Source organism: Triticum aestivum, chromosome 7A (assembly GCF_018294505.1).
Source record: "Triticum aestivum cultivar Chinese Spring chromosome 7A, IWGSC CS RefSeq v2.1, whole genome shotgun sequence".
Lineage (NCBI taxonomy): Eukaryota > Viridiplantae > Streptophyta > Magnoliopsida > Poales > Poaceae > Triticum > Triticum aestivum.
Genome location: NC_057812.1, coordinates 668,391,897 through 668,408,996, shown reverse-complemented (window position 1 = coordinate 668,408,996; position 17,100 = coordinate 668,391,897). Strand labels below are relative to the sequence as shown.

The 17,100-nt window shown below is 44.7% G+C and overlaps 1 protein-coding gene and 1 long non-coding RNA gene across 3 annotated transcripts; both read left to right on the top strand.

The window, feature by feature from the left end:
• The first annotated feature begins 1,211 nt into the window (after positions 1-1,211).
• On the top strand, positions 1,212-4,066 carry LOC123154481 (uncharacterized). Of its 2 annotated transcripts, XR_006476865.1 has the most exons (6): positions 1,212-1,583; positions 1,692-1,780; positions 1,896-1,962; positions 2,727-2,787; positions 3,076-3,197; positions 3,803-4,066. It is a non-coding gene; the product is annotated as an uncharacterized lncRNA (long non-coding RNA). The 2 variants fall into 2 exon arrangements; XR_006476864.1 differs by having other exon boundaries at positions 3,076-4,066.
• A 2,776-nt stretch (positions 4,067-6,842) lies between these two features.
• On the top strand, positions 6,843-7,127 carry LOC123152283 (auxin-responsive protein SAUR71-like). Its single transcript, XM_044571868.1, has one exon. It carries the CDS (start codon positions 6,843-6,845, stop codon positions 7,125-7,127), a length of 285 nt encoding a protein of 94 aa, XP_044427803.1.
• The last annotated feature ends 9,973 nt before the right edge of the window (positions 7,128-17,100 follow it).

The window sequence follows — 17,100 nt, the reverse complement described above, 5'->3', positions numbered from 1 at the left end:
ACCTCACACCAAGAAAACGAAGAATTTGTAGGGCAGAACACAAGCATACATGCATGTGGCACCGTCTTGTAGATGCTTGCGGTTGTTAGGTTTGATTCAATTTCAAACAAATTAATCCATGACAAACTTGTCTTGTCAACGTCAGAGAGAGACTCTTCTTAATCTACACAGTGATTGGTTAGCACACATAATCCACTAAAAAAAGTTAGCACGCATAATCTGTATAATTGGATCATGCATGCACATGCATATTTCAATTGGACGCGTGGTTTGTACAAAACTCTGCGTGAGCTCAGTACATATCACAGGATTTATGGGCATCTTTTTGTATACATGTACATTGATATATATTTTTTATCCAAGGTAATCTTACGATCATTTCATAATTAAATTACGTTTAAAATTCAAATAGTTACATTTCTATTGATTCACTACGTAAAATTTGACATAAGAAAATAAAAAATATAGGTCATAAGACAAGAAAAATTGTAGTTTACGTGTATTTTAGACTATGTTTTTACGTCTGTAATTTTACATAACATAAAATATTTTTTACGGCGATTATATATTTTCTTACGGTCTCTTTTTACGTCGGAAATAAGACAAAACTTACGGAATGTAAAATTACGGTGCATTAATGGTAAAATAGAGGGGTGAAGAATAACTATTCTTCAATCAAGATGACGAATAGCGCGACCCTATATAGCGTTTATTTTGTAAAAAGAACGTTGGCGCATGTCTAATTCGCATTCTTATGGAAGATACATCGAGAAGAAGCATATATTCTTGTTGTCAAATCCTGTTTCAACTTTTAAAATTCTAACACACTGACCAGCCGAATCTAATTAGCTAGCTGGGTAATTGCGGACAGTAGTACTTGTATTATAATGCGTGTAGCTAACCAAATGTCCAAATTCCATGCACTACCAGAAACTGAAATTTTTCTGTGTGTTATAACTTTTCCTGTCGGGCCCGCACTAGCTCACAGGAAAATGGGCCATATTCCTGTGCATCAGGCAAAAACTCACAGAAAAAACAATATTGCTGTCGGTCCTGGCCCGGCCCACAGGACTAACCAATATCCCTGGCGTGCGTAACCCACAGCGAAAATGAAGCCCAGGTTTGCCGCCATGAATTCAGCCACGCGCGCGAAAACAAAGCCCGTCCCGCCGCCGAACTAATTTTTGGGCTGCCTCTCACCAGTTGGAAAACTTGGAATAAAGCCACAGTGAAAAAATCCCAGTCATTCCCCACCCGAGCCAGACAGCGGCGCCCCCAAATCCCAGATCTGGCCGCCGCCAGCCATCGGCGTCCCAGATCCCTCGTCGTCTCTACGCAGATGCGCCCCAAATCCGTCGCCAACCTGCTGCGCCCCAGATCCCTCGTCGCCGGATGCGCGTCCGCCAACCTCTCTCCCGCCCCATTCGCCATACTCGCTGGGTTGCCGAACAAGGAACAGCCGCCGCCGGGATATGGCCGTCAACTTCGCCTCTACCTCCGGAGGGTCGCCGTAAAGGTACCTGCTAATGTCGTCAATCGATCGCCATCGCATCCTTCTATGAGTGCCGCCCCTTTCCATCCAGGTACCACCCTTCCAGATCCATTTTTTTCTTCTTATTTTCCCTTCTTTAGGATTTGTTTCCATTTCCTGATTAATTTCATATGTGAGTACCCCCGACTCTAATCACCAGAAAATAACGAGAATGGTCTCCTTCCTCATTTGCTGGGTACTGGTAGAAGAAAATGGCTCTATACAGACATTGGTCTTGAATAGGCCAAGGTAGTTGATGTCTCTCCTCTGCAACCGTATGTCTGCAAGAGATTCTACTAGTAGTACTAGCTAGAACCACAACTGCTTTTAGAAAGTCTGATATATTTTGATTTTCATCTTCCAGGTTACAGGACTCCTAAAAAATCACTTCTTCAGAGGAGGGAAACAAAGTTGGACTGTTAATTGTAAAGGTAATGGACAATACTGCATGCTTGTTATCATTTAATATATCACTGGTTTCTCAAATATAGCTCTGCATATCTTCTTTTCTGGTTTTGTAATTGTGGGTCACCCCTTCCAATATTTGTATTTTGTGTATCAACATGTAACTGGAAGTTGTAACTAGAGTAAGAAGTAACAGCGAACATTGGTTTCTCAGTTAATTTTCTCAAGATCGAGCAGTAAATAAGAATCATGAAAAAGACATTAGCAGGTTCTATACATAAACTATTTTTTTGTCTTGTGTTGGTACACACGGTGCATAAGGTTTTTTACTTGTGCTTTCACCCTTCCAAAATTTATCATGAATAATTGTATGGCATGTTTTCTCCTATATATTACAATAAAATTCGATGTCTAGTATGCTCAAGATCATCTGGTCTGTTTTGAGCCAATAGCTGCTACATTTGTTCAGTCATAAACTCCTAATGTTACTTTCCATTCTATTTCCTTATGATTTTTTTATTGTCTCACTATCGAGTATGTAACAGTTTTGCTCTCTAATTTGTTTGTCCATACCCTTTGATTTAATCTCTTTCATTATTTTTTGATTTAATAAGAATTGAACAAACATCACACGTTATCACTCAATGTAAGAAATTGAATAATATTCTTCCAAATGAAGTGGTACTATTCCCTTCCATATTTTGTTGTTGTATGCACATCAACCTATAAATTAAATATTGGTCAACACCTATTTGAGGTCTGATTTTTTTAGTTTGCAATCCATCTTCAGTAGGAGCAAAATTCAAGATTCGAGATCTACGAGAGATGCAAGAGCTTTTGTTCTAATCAAGGTATTTTTACTTTTGCTTTCACCCTGGACTCCAAACTTGTATCATTAATAATTATCAAATCAAGTTGCCTTGTGTATATTAAAACATACCGTGCTGTGTTCAGTGTGCCCAACATCCTCAGATCAACATTATTGAGCCAGTAGCTGCTATATTGGTTTAATCTGCAAACTACCCCTTTCTATTTCTTTGGGACCCTTTATTGTCTCACCATGCAGTACTGTAAAAATGTATTATTGTCTCACCAATGATCCTTTTGGTTTCATTCTCTTTCATTATGTTATGATTTAGGGACCAATGATCCGTTGCATGGAAATTACACGGAATAGGATCAGCACAACAAGGAGGCTGCAGCAGGACGTTAAGGTTATCAATAAAGGCAAGAAATTCTACTTATTCTTCTGAATAAAGAGGTACTGTTCCCTGCTGTTACATTATTGAATAATTGCATAATCCTTTGGTTTTTACTGTTATGGAGATGATGATGACTCTGCCCATTTTTCTCAAACATCTGAAATGGTTAGACTTAACTCCTTGTTATTTTCTTACTATACAATTTTGTGGTGATGCATCATTGAGCACTTGCACTTAAGAGTATTGACATTGGTACTGTGATTTGAGCCTGACTTGCAAGAAGCCTCTAATATCTCATCAATCCAGACTGTTAGGTGATAAATATTTCTACCTAATCCAGAAGCATGTGGTTAGGTTGTCATTTGAATGGATTTTTTCAGTTGCATGGTTTGTATAAATCTGAGATATGATTCTATCACAAATTACTCCATTATTTTTTCCATATAGCTGTAAAATTGGGTAACTTTGCTGTGACAAAAACAAGTTGTGTATATATGCCACTGTTATTGCGAGAAACTGAGATATCAGATCGATTATGCTTATTATATCTTATAGATATTGTTCCTGTTTGTTGTCACCTTTTTGTATCAAAGTGTTGACACTTGCACCTTTTTTTATGCGAGACACTTGCACTTTTGTACAAGTTCATTTATGTCCACTGCAGGGTAACCTTGAAGAGAAGCTTGCAACTTAAGCTGTAACCAAACATTATGAAAAGAGGTCTCACGCTGTGAATATTTAGTTGATGCACTAGTGATTTTAGATGTTGCACCTCTGTTTTCATTCTCTTTTGATTCATGTATGTAAATTTGATGGAATTGTATCCGATGTATGTGAATTTGTAACTCCATGGTTGATGGAAGCTATTGATAGCGATGTTTCTTTGTTCTAAACAATCAGAGTAATAAAATAGCTATGCGTAAGACCATCAATTCTAAGATTTTTTTTTGTTCATTGGACTCACTTTTTCCTGGCGGTTATGTATGACAGGGATATGAAATTTACCTGGTTTACCAAACCTGACGACCGTGTATCCCTGTGAGGCCAAAACCGTCAGAGAAACAATGAAAACGGACAGGAAAAATGTTCCTGTCAGCCAGCCGACAGGCATATCATAATTTCCCTGTCGAGCTATGCCTGACGGCTAACCCTGACGGTTGGCCGACAGGAAATATTTTCCCTGTCGGTAAACCCTATTTTCCTGTCGGGTTTCGGCTCATAGGAATATTTCTGTTTCTGGTAGTGATGGTCATAACTTTCAACGATGCTGATGATACGACAGCCAACATGTTTGAACCCGTTGGAGGTTGACCCTAAGGGCATCTTCAGTCGTTGGCCCCCCCCAGGACGCATAAAAATCGCCCCCTGGGGCGAGCCGGCGATATAATCGGCGCTGGGGGCGGTTTTGCGCCTAGTCGTTGCCCCCAGCTCGCCCCCAGGCGCCAAAATTGCCCACTTTGCAGCCCAATTTCGGCTAAAAAAGGGCCATATGGGCGAGAATAGGCCCATATTCGGCGTGGTTTCGCCGTGTCTCGGCGTTCAATTATCAACACAATTATTTCTTATCACATATTTCATCACAGAAAAATCAAATACTTCAACAAAATAGTACAACAACAAATAGTTCAATACAAATTATATAGTTCAACAAATAAAAACTCGTATTTCATCACACGACGTCCCCCTTGAGCCTCCATAGGTGCTCAATCAGATCTTTCTGCAGTTGATGATGCACCTGTGGGTATCGGATCTCCTGACGCATACTGAGATAGGCAGTCCAAGTTGCCGGTAGCTGGTGATCAACTTCGGCTAGAGGACCCTGCCTGTAGTATGGTTCAGTGTCAAACACTGGGTCTTCTTGCTCGCTCTCGATGATCATGTTGTGCAAGATGACACAGCAAGCCATAATCTCCCACATTTGATCTTTGGACCAGGTCTAAGCGGGGTACCGAACAACAGCAAATCGAGATCAGAGCACACCAAATGCCCGCTCGACATCCTTCCTGCAAGCCTCCCGAAGCTCCGCAAACCAGGCGTTCTTGAGTCCCGCCACAGGGTTTGAGATCGTCTTCACAAATGTCGACCATCTCGGATAGATGCCGTCAGCTAGATAGTACCCCTTGTTGTATTGGTGCCCATTGATCTCAAAGTTCACCGGAGGAGAATGGCCCTCAACGAGCTTGGCAAAAACAGGAGAGCACTGTAGCACGTTGATGTCATTGTGTGTTCCTGGCATACCAAAGAAGGAGTGCCAAATCCAGAGGTCCTGTGTGGCTACCGCCTCAAGCACCACACTGCAACCGCCTTTGACGCCTTTGTACATCCCCTGCCAATCAAATGGGCAATTCTTCCATTTCCAATGCATGCAGTCGATGCTTCCAAGCATCCCAGGAAATCCTCTTGCTGCATTCTGGGCTAGGATCCGAGCAGTGTCTTCCGCATTGGGTGTTCTCAAGTATTGTGGCCCAAACAATGCCACCACTGCCCGACAGAACTTGTAGAAACACTCTATGCTGGTGGACTCGGCCATGCGCCCATAGTCGTCGAGTGAATCACTGGGAGCTCCATATGCAAGCATCCTCATCGCTGTCGTGCACTTCTGGATGGAGGTGAATCCAAGAGCGCCAGTGCAATCCATCTTGCACTTGAAGTAGTTGTCGAACTCCTGGATGGAATTCACAATCCTGAGGAAGAGCTTTCGGCTAATCCGATAACGGCGCCGAAATGTTCTCTCGCCATGAAGTGGAGCATCGGCGAAGTAGTCGGAGTAGAGCATGCGTAGCCTTGGAGACGTTGCCGGTTCTTTGTTTTCACTCGCCCCGGCGCCGAGCCACCTCGCCGCGTCTTTTCATTGCTCACCAGCAGCTGGGCGAGGGCGGCGAGCACCATGAGATGCTCTTCTTCCTGGACGTCGGGCCGCGGCTTCCTCCTCCAGCAGCGCGGCAAGCTCTTCCTCCTCATCCGAGTCCATCGCTGAGGCAGGCAAAACGCCGAACACCTTGCGTTCGATGGGCGTGTACCCGCCGTTAAACCGCGCCTCCGCGGCCGGAAACGCCCAGCTGCTGTGGGAGGGGCTGCCGCGGCGAAGCGCTGCTATTTTCCAGCGGGGAATGGCTATCTAGCGGAGTAGGGCGGCGGCCGTCGCCGGCATATAGCTAGTGGTGGCCGAGGGCGCGGGGGGTGCGAGGCGAGTTGAGGGAAGAAAACCTTGACTTTTCCTCTGTCGGTGTGGGCCAGGCGTGCTTTTCCCTAGCGCCGGAGCCCCCAACTGCTCCCCAGCGGGCCGGGTTCGGCCTGTGACCGCCGGGCGGAAAAAAGGTCCGAACCGGCAATTTTCGGCGTCCTGGAGGCGCGACTGGACCGTTTTTTTGGCGCCGGCGCCGAAAAAGTGGCCTGCAGGGCCCTGTTGGGGGCGCAGCTGGAGATGCCCTAACCACGACTGCAAACGCCACCACAGAACAGTAAACCTTCCATTCCTCTCCCTACCCGCTATCTCTCTCTCTCTCTCACCACACGCTAGGGTACTCATGATCCAATCAAACATTCCGTTGGCTATAAAAGGAGAGCCCCAAGCCAACGCCAAGAATCACAAACACGGCACATATGCATTCACATCGATCAAGACCTAAGATCTAGCTAGCAGCTAGCTATATACCTACACTATCTCGTACGTGATCAGTTCGTTCGTCGGTGATCAACCGACAATGAGGGAGCTGATCAGGCGGCTGAGCTTCTGGGACCGGGTGAGCGACGGCAGCGGCGGCGTGCCGCGCGGGTGTGTGCCGGTGCTGGTGGTGGGCGACGGCGACGACGATTGCGAGCGGTTCGTGGTGCGGGTTGAGGCGCTGCGGCACCCGTCGCTGGCGGCCCTGCTGGAGATGGCGGCGCAGGAGTTCGGGTACAAGCAGGAGGGCATCCTCCGCGTCCCCTGCGCCGTCAACCAGTTCAGACAGGCGCTCACCACCGCCACCGCCTCCAAGAACTACTGATTAGTAATTAATTCTCTAGCTGATCAATCAAGCAGATCGAACCTCTGGCGATTGACTTTCTGGGTATACTTGAGGAGCGATTCTCTGGCGCTGTCGACTAGTTGACTCTCCTGCCCATCTTTTCTTCTCTTTCCATTTTGATTTCTAAGGCTGGGGAATGATATGAGAAGGTTGCCATATGTATTGTGCGCTTTTATAATGCGCATTGTAATTTATGGTTAGACCTCCTGTCAAAAATAACAAGTGAAACAATTGATTATTCAGCATACATTTGTCCTTTCTAATCCTGGTAAATTTTCCTTTCAAAAATAGTATTGGTACATTTTTGGGCTTTTTTCAGCGAGTGAGAAATTATTTAGTGGACGCATCTTTACTTCCCATGATGCACAGACTGAGATATAAGGCCCCCCCCCCCCCCCCCACCTTTTTAATATACTAGATATGTGCCCGTGCGTTGCCATGGAGGTCAGTTTTTTTTAACAAAATAAGAAGACAAATCTTGATGCAAAGCAAATAGACAAAATAAGATTATGTTTTGGTTGTAAAGTATAGATTTTCCAGCCATTTCTTAAACTTATGAAATAAATATATGCGAATGATTAATCCACTTTATTGAGTTGCCAAATAAAAGAGATTGATTGATATTTATTTACTTCTTCGCCATGAAGTTATTGTTATTTACTTCCTCCATTCCTAAATATTTGTCTTTCTAGACATTTCAAGTGGACCACCACATACAGATATATGTAGATATATTTTAAAGTGTAGATTCACTCATTTTGCTCCGTATGTAGTCACTTGTTGTTATATCTAGAAATACAAATATTTAGGAATGAAGGGAGTATTCAGTTACCAAAGATAGCTACCAGGTTTTAGCATAAGAGACAATTTATTTACGGACCATAAATATTTGCTATAGTATAGATTGATCTAGTTTATTGGATTACGAAAAAATTGGATCAAAACCAGAAGAGGATAAAAAACAGGAAGAGTCGGTGGAGAGTGGATGGTTGGATGTAAGGGTGGTGGGAGAAAACTGATTGAAAGATGAAATATTAGATTCTTTTTTAGTAATAGAGATTTTTTTTTGCATGTTTATTTCCGTTCCCATGGAGTGTTTGAGGGCTATTAATTCCATGGGAAACGATATTTTAACCAAGTCTCAGCCTTACACGAACACCCCTCATGAAAGTAAAAAATACAAACAGAAATTCACGTGTTTTTTAAGGAGACAAGTGTCTAGCTCTATCCCGGACACAAGCAATCAAGGTTTTGTTGTTGTTCTATAAATAAATTTTTAGCCATTCTTCCTATGCAGCAAAGAAATCATTTGGTGTATTTTAGAAAAAGAAAAGGAAGGGAGGAAGTCTCTTTGTCTGAATTTTGTTGCTCATAATACTCCATATGTATCTTGCTTTCTTAAAATATACTCGGCCGTAAACAATATAGGAGCCGTTTTGCAAAGCAGGCACTTCATATAAACTTTTGTAAGCCCTTTAATAGTCTCTAAATATAAGATTTCGAATGTGGAATGTATTTCTATTTTGCATACAACAACTTAGTTCTCTTGTTGGGAAAATCCAGTTATCCTATTTTTGGGGATAAATTCAGTTTGTCCTTGTTATTAGCTCTCAGTGTGGATTTGATCGTGCCTGTTATCTTTGTCGATGTGTTTTCCTCTAGTCCTAGCCAAGCGATGGGGGTACCTCTGCGAAGTTGAGACCCATGTGCTTGGGGTTTCGAGAGTATCAAATTGGAAGTATTTCTTGGTTTGTCTCTGTTGTCACGTGGCTTCATAGTTTGGGATTTGTCCGCATGACTTGTAGGGTTGTTGCTTGTTTGTTTTTGTAGAAAAAATGCGCAACGATTCAATTTATGCTAACAAACTTGGTGATTATCTTCTGTGTAATTAATGGATAACACTAATCATTTGCCTCCAATTGAAAAAACATAGAGAATATAACAAGAAATAAACCTAGCACACTTTGTTAAGAGAGCGGATGTACGAAAACAGGACATATGCATGCAAAATGCAGCGCGTCATTCAATTCATCAGATGCCAAATTATTAACTTTCAAATTGCCACTAAATAACAGAAATATATAAACGTAGAGAGAAACGATTGGACATCTAAACATGTTTGAGCCTTGTGTTGTTTTTCCACCGAAAGAAATTTGCACTTGACCCGCTGACTGGGACATGCGTGTGTTCATACGCATGTCAAACGATGGCAATGCAAACAAGATTTTTTGTCGAAAGAGACCACCTGCCGGATTGAAATGACAAAAAAGACCACCTCTGAATCAGATTGACAAAAAAGACCTCCACGGCTGTGGCGGCAGGCGCACCAAGCAACACGTGGCACCTGCCGCCATGCCGTGAGGCGGCCGGCCCCGCCGCCCCATGCTGCCAGGCGGCGAGTCGCTGGTGACAGGATTCCAGGCGGCAACGGAACGGGACTGGTCTGATGGGCCACGCCGCCACTGTTTGAGGCGGCCACCACTGTACCTGCTGTGCTCGGTCCGAGACACTGCTGCTGTTGCTGCACGCGGGACAGGTGGGCCCTGCCGCCACCATGTGAGGCGCCCAGCACTGTAGCTGCTGGCACCGTATTATGTGTACCACACACTGGAGCGCATTTGCTTGAACCGGACATAGCAGCTTTTTGGTCGTCCAATTAGCGTAATCACTAGAGACGATCTTAGGCTGGTCATAGTGGGGAGTAACTTAGACTAGTATCATACATATGTTACTAGCCCATGTTACTACCTTTATAGTGGAAAGTGTTATAGGTGTAGTAACATATATGTCTTCACTTATTACTTTGTAGACTCATTTTGTATTGGGAACCGCTATGTGATGGTAACATATTATGTTACTCTATTTGTCTCTCTCCTCTTTAATTACATCACACATCATCTTTTTTGCTTATGTGGCATCTATGTTACTACTTATGTTACTCCCACTATGACTAGCCTTAGCTAGCAATGCAATGATGCCACTCAGTGACCCAACCCGTGCATGCAATGGTGGCAGCAACTACAGTTCCGGCCGCCTCATACAGTGGCGGCAGGGTCCACCATACCCAGCTCCGTTCCGTCCTGTGTGGCGAGGGGCTGATGCGCAGGCTGCCGCCTGGCAGCGTGGCGGCGGGGCCGGCCGCCTCATGGTGTGGCGGCAGGTGCCACGTGTCGCCTGGCGCGCCTGCCGCCATGGCTGAGGGGGTCTCTTTTGTCAATCTGATTCAGAGGTGGTCATTTTGTCATTTCGATCCGGCAGGTGGTCTCTTTTGACAAAAAAATCTGCAAACAAAGTTCGTTTTTCAGCCAAGTGGTCGATTGGGTGGCGCGTCCATCCTTCATTCCATCCAAAACATGTAAACTGATAAGAGCATCTACAACCGACACTCCTCGCCCATATCTGGGGCGGATATGGGAGGCCCGGACGCGCCCAGACACGTCCGTCACGTCGGACTGGCCGCAAGGATCCATGCGGTCACACGCAGAGAACAGCGGTCCGACGAGCGTGTCCTCCGGTTCTCGATGCGGATGTATTCATGGCGCCGCGTGGCGCCGCTCGGGCGTGCCTCTAGAGGGAGCAAGCATGTCTATTAAAGTCGGAAGACGACCGCGGAACCCTGGCCCGTCTAATTCCTTCCCTCTCCTTCCCACTGCGGTGCCAACTTTCCTCACAGAGGATCACCACCTATGCAGTGTTGAAGCCAAAACGCCGGTTGTAGATCGAGGAGGAGATATGGGCCAGGCGCGCTACGCGTGTCGCTGCCGATCTGTCTTCGAATTCGTCGGAGCCGATGGGGGAGGAGGAGGCGGAGGAACCGAAGCAGCAGCCGGAAGCGGAGCGGGACCCCAGCCTATGGGGGGAGGAGGAGGAGGATCCCGAAGCAGAGACACGGCAGATCCGGAGAAGGAGCAACCGGCTGTGGGCTTCGGCATAGAGGATGCCATGGCCGAAGTTTGAGGTCGCCCAGACGGCGGAGATGGTGGAGTAGACCACCATCCTCGAATCCATCCAAGATGAGGCATTTGGAATCCAACTGGCGCTTCATCCGGCAGCGAGGATGGAGATCGACAAGCTCTTTGCCTCTAGTTCGTACAACGACGAGCTGGAGCTGCTGCACGCGGCAAAGCTGCCACATGCATCCATCTACCCAGAGCAGGGCACAGAGATAATGGACATCTCCAATAATGAGTAGTTTAGATATGTACGTAGTATGTGTTACGTAGGTTCTTTATCTGCATGGCTAGGTCCCGCCTTTTGTTTTTTGACCTAGTGCAGCCTGCTACAAAGCAGCCGCCCAGAATGGGCCGGCCAGGCAGGGACCACCGGCCTTTTGCGCGTTTATTCTCTTAATTTTTCTTCACATTTGTCTTTTGTTATTTATTTATTTACTTTTAATTATATTTATAGATTTATAGTTTTTAAATTATGTACATTAATAAATGTGTATAAAAGCTATTCGTGATGTATACAAAAAGACATACAACATGTATGAAAAAAAGTAGGCATCAAAACATATATATGACAAAATGTAAATCATATATTTGAAAAATATTCTAAACATATATGTAAAAATATTCCTGGTGTATAGAAAAAATGTAGAATGTGTCTTGAAAAAGTAGACATACAAAAGATAAGTTTCGAAAAATAGAAACTGTGTATTCGTAAAATCTTAGACTTGTACAAAAATATTCCTGATGTATACATGAATGTAAAATGCTTATAAAAAGGTAGATATAAAAATAAAATTTTAAAAATTTATTAGTTATATATTTGAAAAATTTTAAATGTGCATAAAAAAGGTGCAAATGTATGTAGAAAATTAACCATAAAAACGTATGTTATAAGATTTGTTAATCATGTCTTTAAAAAAAGTTCGTGCAGCTTTGAAAAATGTTCATCACCATAAAATAATGTTCAACATGCATTTGCAAAAACGTTGGAGAAAATTACTTCTATACCATTGACAATCTCAGCAATGGCTCATTTACCATCCAACAAAGCTCCAGTGCTTATATACCAAACACAAACAAATTCTATTGCTTGTATACCACTAGCAGTTAGTCTACCGTTATCTTAGTCCGGTAAGTGACCAAAATGACTGTCCTGCCCTCAATGGCAAATAAGCACAACTGTAAAACATGTCCAGGAAAAAAAATGACAACATTCCCCTTGTATTTTCAACATTGCAGCAAAAATATAATGACTATCTAACAATTCCAGCATATAAATAGTTCCAGCAATAGAGTAATACTCAAGAAAATCCACATCATTTAGAAGAGATTCAGCAAACACCATATTAAATCTTAGACGATCAGTACCAAGTTCACATCATCCAGAACCAAAATACTACAACCAAAATATGTTGTTCACACAAGCAAGTCTCTAAATAAAATAGCATAACCATGAAGAGGCGCAGCTCTCTTCTTGCTTCGAGTGCCCATTGCAGGGCTGTCAGGCGCATCAGATATGACCTTTGATCTACATCATTTTTTTTGATTACATACTATGGTACTCTCATAGAATATAAGTAAATTTGGTGCAGTTTTCATACCTTCTAGATTTAGAGGTAGTCTTCGATGATGTCAACTTGGCAACATCGTCTTCAATTGCATCACTTGGACATGAAAGTAGAGCTAGTGCAGTTCCATTTTCACTTGGACACGGAAGCAGTGGTAGTGTACCATCAGTTGCTTGATTTGATGTTGTACAAATAGCTTTTGTAATGGGTTTTTTTCTTTCTTTTGTCCCTGCATGAGTTTCATATATTAGCTTAAGTAAGACAAGAGTAAGGTGGAACATAAATCTCATATTGAAATAGCAAGTACCTTTTTTGCTTTGCTACTTCTGCATAGGCTTCTAGTGCTTCAGGAGCAGCAGCTTTGCAGCTTTGCCATCTATGTCCATAATCAGTGGGGATATGTATCTGTTAGGCATACCCTAGCTTCATCAATGACATTACTTGGTTGACTAAGCAGTGCTATAGATGGTGTTTGGTTCGAAGGAGTACATGGAACATCAACATTATCACTTCTCTCAGAATATTTGATGATCAAATGGCCACTTCTATTCTGATCAAAATAGTCAAACATTTTCATGCATTCTTCATCATTTGACACAGAGATATTTTTGCCACTAGAATCGAAGTACTCAAGAAATATATTATCCTCTGAGCATAAAGCAAAAGAAAAGGTTCCAGCAATGCAAGCTAGCAAATCCTACATACTTGTCCTAGTACCCTTAATAATCTGCCAACTAAATGTTGAATCCCCATTGATTTTGGTTCCACCGCCACAAATCTTTACCCCTACTGTGTAAGTACAAGACTGGATCATCATGTGGATGAAGGAAACCATGTCAATTGTGCATTCTCCTACCGAAAACTGCAGCAAAAAGAGATGTGTGTCTATATATGACAAATCCTAATCTCAAAATACGCCAACCGAACAAGTACCTTTGGAGACACCTGTAGAGCACCTTTATAATCACCCAGTTACGTTGTGATGTTTGGTAGCACACAAAGTGTTCCTACGGTAAACGGGAGTTGCATAATCTCATAGTCATAGGAACATGTATAAGTTATGAAGAAAGCAATAGCAACAAACTAAACGATCAAGTGCTAAGCTAACAGAATGGGTCAAGTCAATCACATCATTCTCCTAATGATGGTATCTCTGGGCCCTCTCGGTAATGCACATCACTTAAGCCTTGCAAGCATTGCAACTAATGAGTTAGTTGCGGGATGATGTATTACGGAACGAGTAAAGAGACTTGCCGGTAATGATATTGAACTAGGTATTGAGATACCGACGATCGAATCTCGGGCAAGTAACATACCGATGACAAAGGGAACAATGTATGTTGTTATGCGGTCTGACCGATAAAGATCTTCGTAGAATATGTGGGAGCCAATATGAGCATCCAGGTTCCGCTATTGGTTATTGATCGGAGACGTGTCTCGGTCATGTCTACATAGTTCTCGAACCCGTAGGGTCTGCACGCTTAACGTTTCGATGACGGTTATATTATGAGTTTATGAGTTTTGATGTACCGAAGGTTGTTCGGAGTCCCGGATGTGATCACGGACATGACGAGGAGTCTCGAAATGGTCGAGACATGAAGATTGATATATTGGACGACTATATTCGGACACCGGAATGGTTCCGGGGGTTATCGGATATATACCGGAGTACCGGGGGTTACCCGAACCCCCCCCCCCCCCCCGGGGGGGGGGGGGGTTATTGGGCCTCATGGGCCCAAAGTGGTGGGAGAGGAGAGGCAGCAGGAGGTGGCGCGCGGCCCCCCTTGCCCCAATCCGAATTGGGAAAGGGAAGGGGGCGCGGCCCCCCTTCTCCTTCCTTCTCTCCACCTCCTCCTTCCCCCTTCTCCTAGTTGGAATAGGAAAGGGGGCAAAACCTACTTGGAGTAGGATTGCCCCCCCTTGGGTGCGCCTCCTCCTCTTGGCCGGCCCCCTCCTCCTTCCCCCTTTATATACGGAGGAGGGGGCACCCCATAGACACAACAATTGATCAAGTTGATCTTTTAGCCGTGTGCGGTGCCCCCTCCACAATAGTCCACCTCGATAATATTGTAGCGGTGCTTAGGCGAAGCCTTGCGTTACATCAACATCGTCACCACGCCATCGTGCTGACGAAACTCTCCCTCAACACTCGGCTGGATCGGAGTTCGAGGGATGTCATCGGGCTGAACGTGTGCTGAACTCGGAGGTGCCGTGCGTTCGGTACTTGATCGGTCGGATCGTGAAGATGTACGACTACATAAACCGCGTTGTGCTAACGTGTCAGGACCCCGATTCCAAGTCACATCGATCTAGCCGGTAACACCTCATATCACTTTGCGGCCTCACGCACGGTATTCCCACGGGTGTCACCTTACCATGGCCGGGACCGTTTGCGCCTTTTGGCTCATGTATATGATAGTGTCGCTAGCATCCATATGACAGAGAACCCGGGCCGACATGACTAGTCGTGAACCCACAGTGGAACTAACTTACGGGGACAGGCATACATGAATCAACATCGAGCATGTCGGTCAGCAGCGTGCGAATCCGGGCTGTAGGACTGGGCTAACAGGACTTCGATGAACCGGGCTGTAGGAGGCTAGGCAGGACTCCGGATGTCACTGCGTGACATTTCCCCAAAGGGATAGACACAGGAACAAAGTGAATCACATGCCGGCCAGTCAAGTGTTCCGGAGCAGTAGTGCTGGACTAGCAGGACTCCGGTGAACCAGGCTGTAGCGGACTACTATGGCTCATGGAAGCACAAGACTACATTTCCCCATAAGAGAGACTACTAAGGACAAACAACTAGGTTGTCGGATCCCACACATACCAAGCATTTCAATCATACACACAATATGCTCAATATGTGCAATACAACATGGCATCACAACAAGACTCCACGACTCAGAGTATTTATTCATTAGGCTCCGAGGAGCCAAGTATTACAAACATGGGTCTCATGACCCAACATACAGAGCATACAAGCAACAAGCACATGCGGAAGCTTAACTTGTCTGATTACAGACAACTATAAATGAAGAAGGCTCAGAAGCCTAACTATCTACAAGACCCTCCCAAGGATACAAGATGGTAGCTGAGGTAACAAGCTAAACATCGAAGTCCACGTGGAACTACTAGCGAGACTGAAGTCTCTCGGCAAAAACATAAATTAAGCAAACGTGAGTACAAATGTACCCAGCAAGACTTACATCAGAACTAGCTACATATGCATCAGTATCAAGAAAGGGGTGGTGGAGTTTAACTGCAGCAAGCCAGCTTTGACTCAGTGGCTATCCTGAACTACGACTGCAAGTAACTCTTTTGAGGTGGTGCACACGAGTCCACATATTCACCATATCAATACACCACTATGGACCCGCTCCCATCTCCCTACGAGAACGCCATCCATAGCACTCACGCTTATCTTGTGCATTTTAGAGTATCCACTTTCACTTTTCTATGAACTATGCAAGGGGTCCAAGTTTCCATATCCGAGGAATCCGGCTATTCGAATAGATAATGATAACCCTGCAGGGGTGTACTTCTTCACACACGCTCTCGCCACTTACCACCATGTGCACGTCGTGTATCTTGGCAACCTTCAAGCGGAAGCCTGGTGAGGGAGTCGGCCACGACCTGACTAATCACAGAAGTCTCTCGTCCAGGTTTATCGCCTATTCGGGTTCCATCCGCAAGGAGATCCGGCCGGGGTGTTGCTCACGGCCCCAAACGATGTGTACAGGGTTCCCAAGCCCACCATCCGGGTGCCACTTGGTACAGCGGGCCACTGTGCCTAGTCTGTCCCAAGCCCACCTGTACCGGGTGCCACTTGGTAGACTACTAACACTACCCACAAACACCAGAAACTAGTTGCAACTCCTGGAGAGAGATCAGGTTGATTAATAAGTCGAGAGAGCTTGGAGCGCTCGGAGCCCAATGTGTGGTAGTAAATGTTCATGGATCACAAACACAGAACTCAGTTCCTGAGGACGGCTGTAATGAGACAACCCACCATGTACTCCTACATGGCCTCTCACCACTACCTTTACCAAATCGTGTTCACACACTTAGCTCTCAACGGTAGGAAATGTTCACCACATTCCAATTCGTCCCCGATGAATCAGACCTGACTCAACTCTAAGCAGTAGCAGGCATGACAAACAAACATGAATGAGTAGGCACATCAGGGCTCAAACAACTCCTACTCATGCTAGTGGGTTTCATCTATTTACTGTGGCAATGACAGGTCATGCAGAGGAAAGGGGTTCAGCTACCGCAGCATGTAACAGTTGAAACGTTGTTGTCCTAATGCAGTAAAAGAGAGCAGGAGTGAGAGAGTGGGCTTGTATCGGAATGAACAAGGGGGTTTTGCTTGCCTGGCACTTCTGAAGATAATATAGTTCTTCATCGGTGTCATCGATCACGTCATCG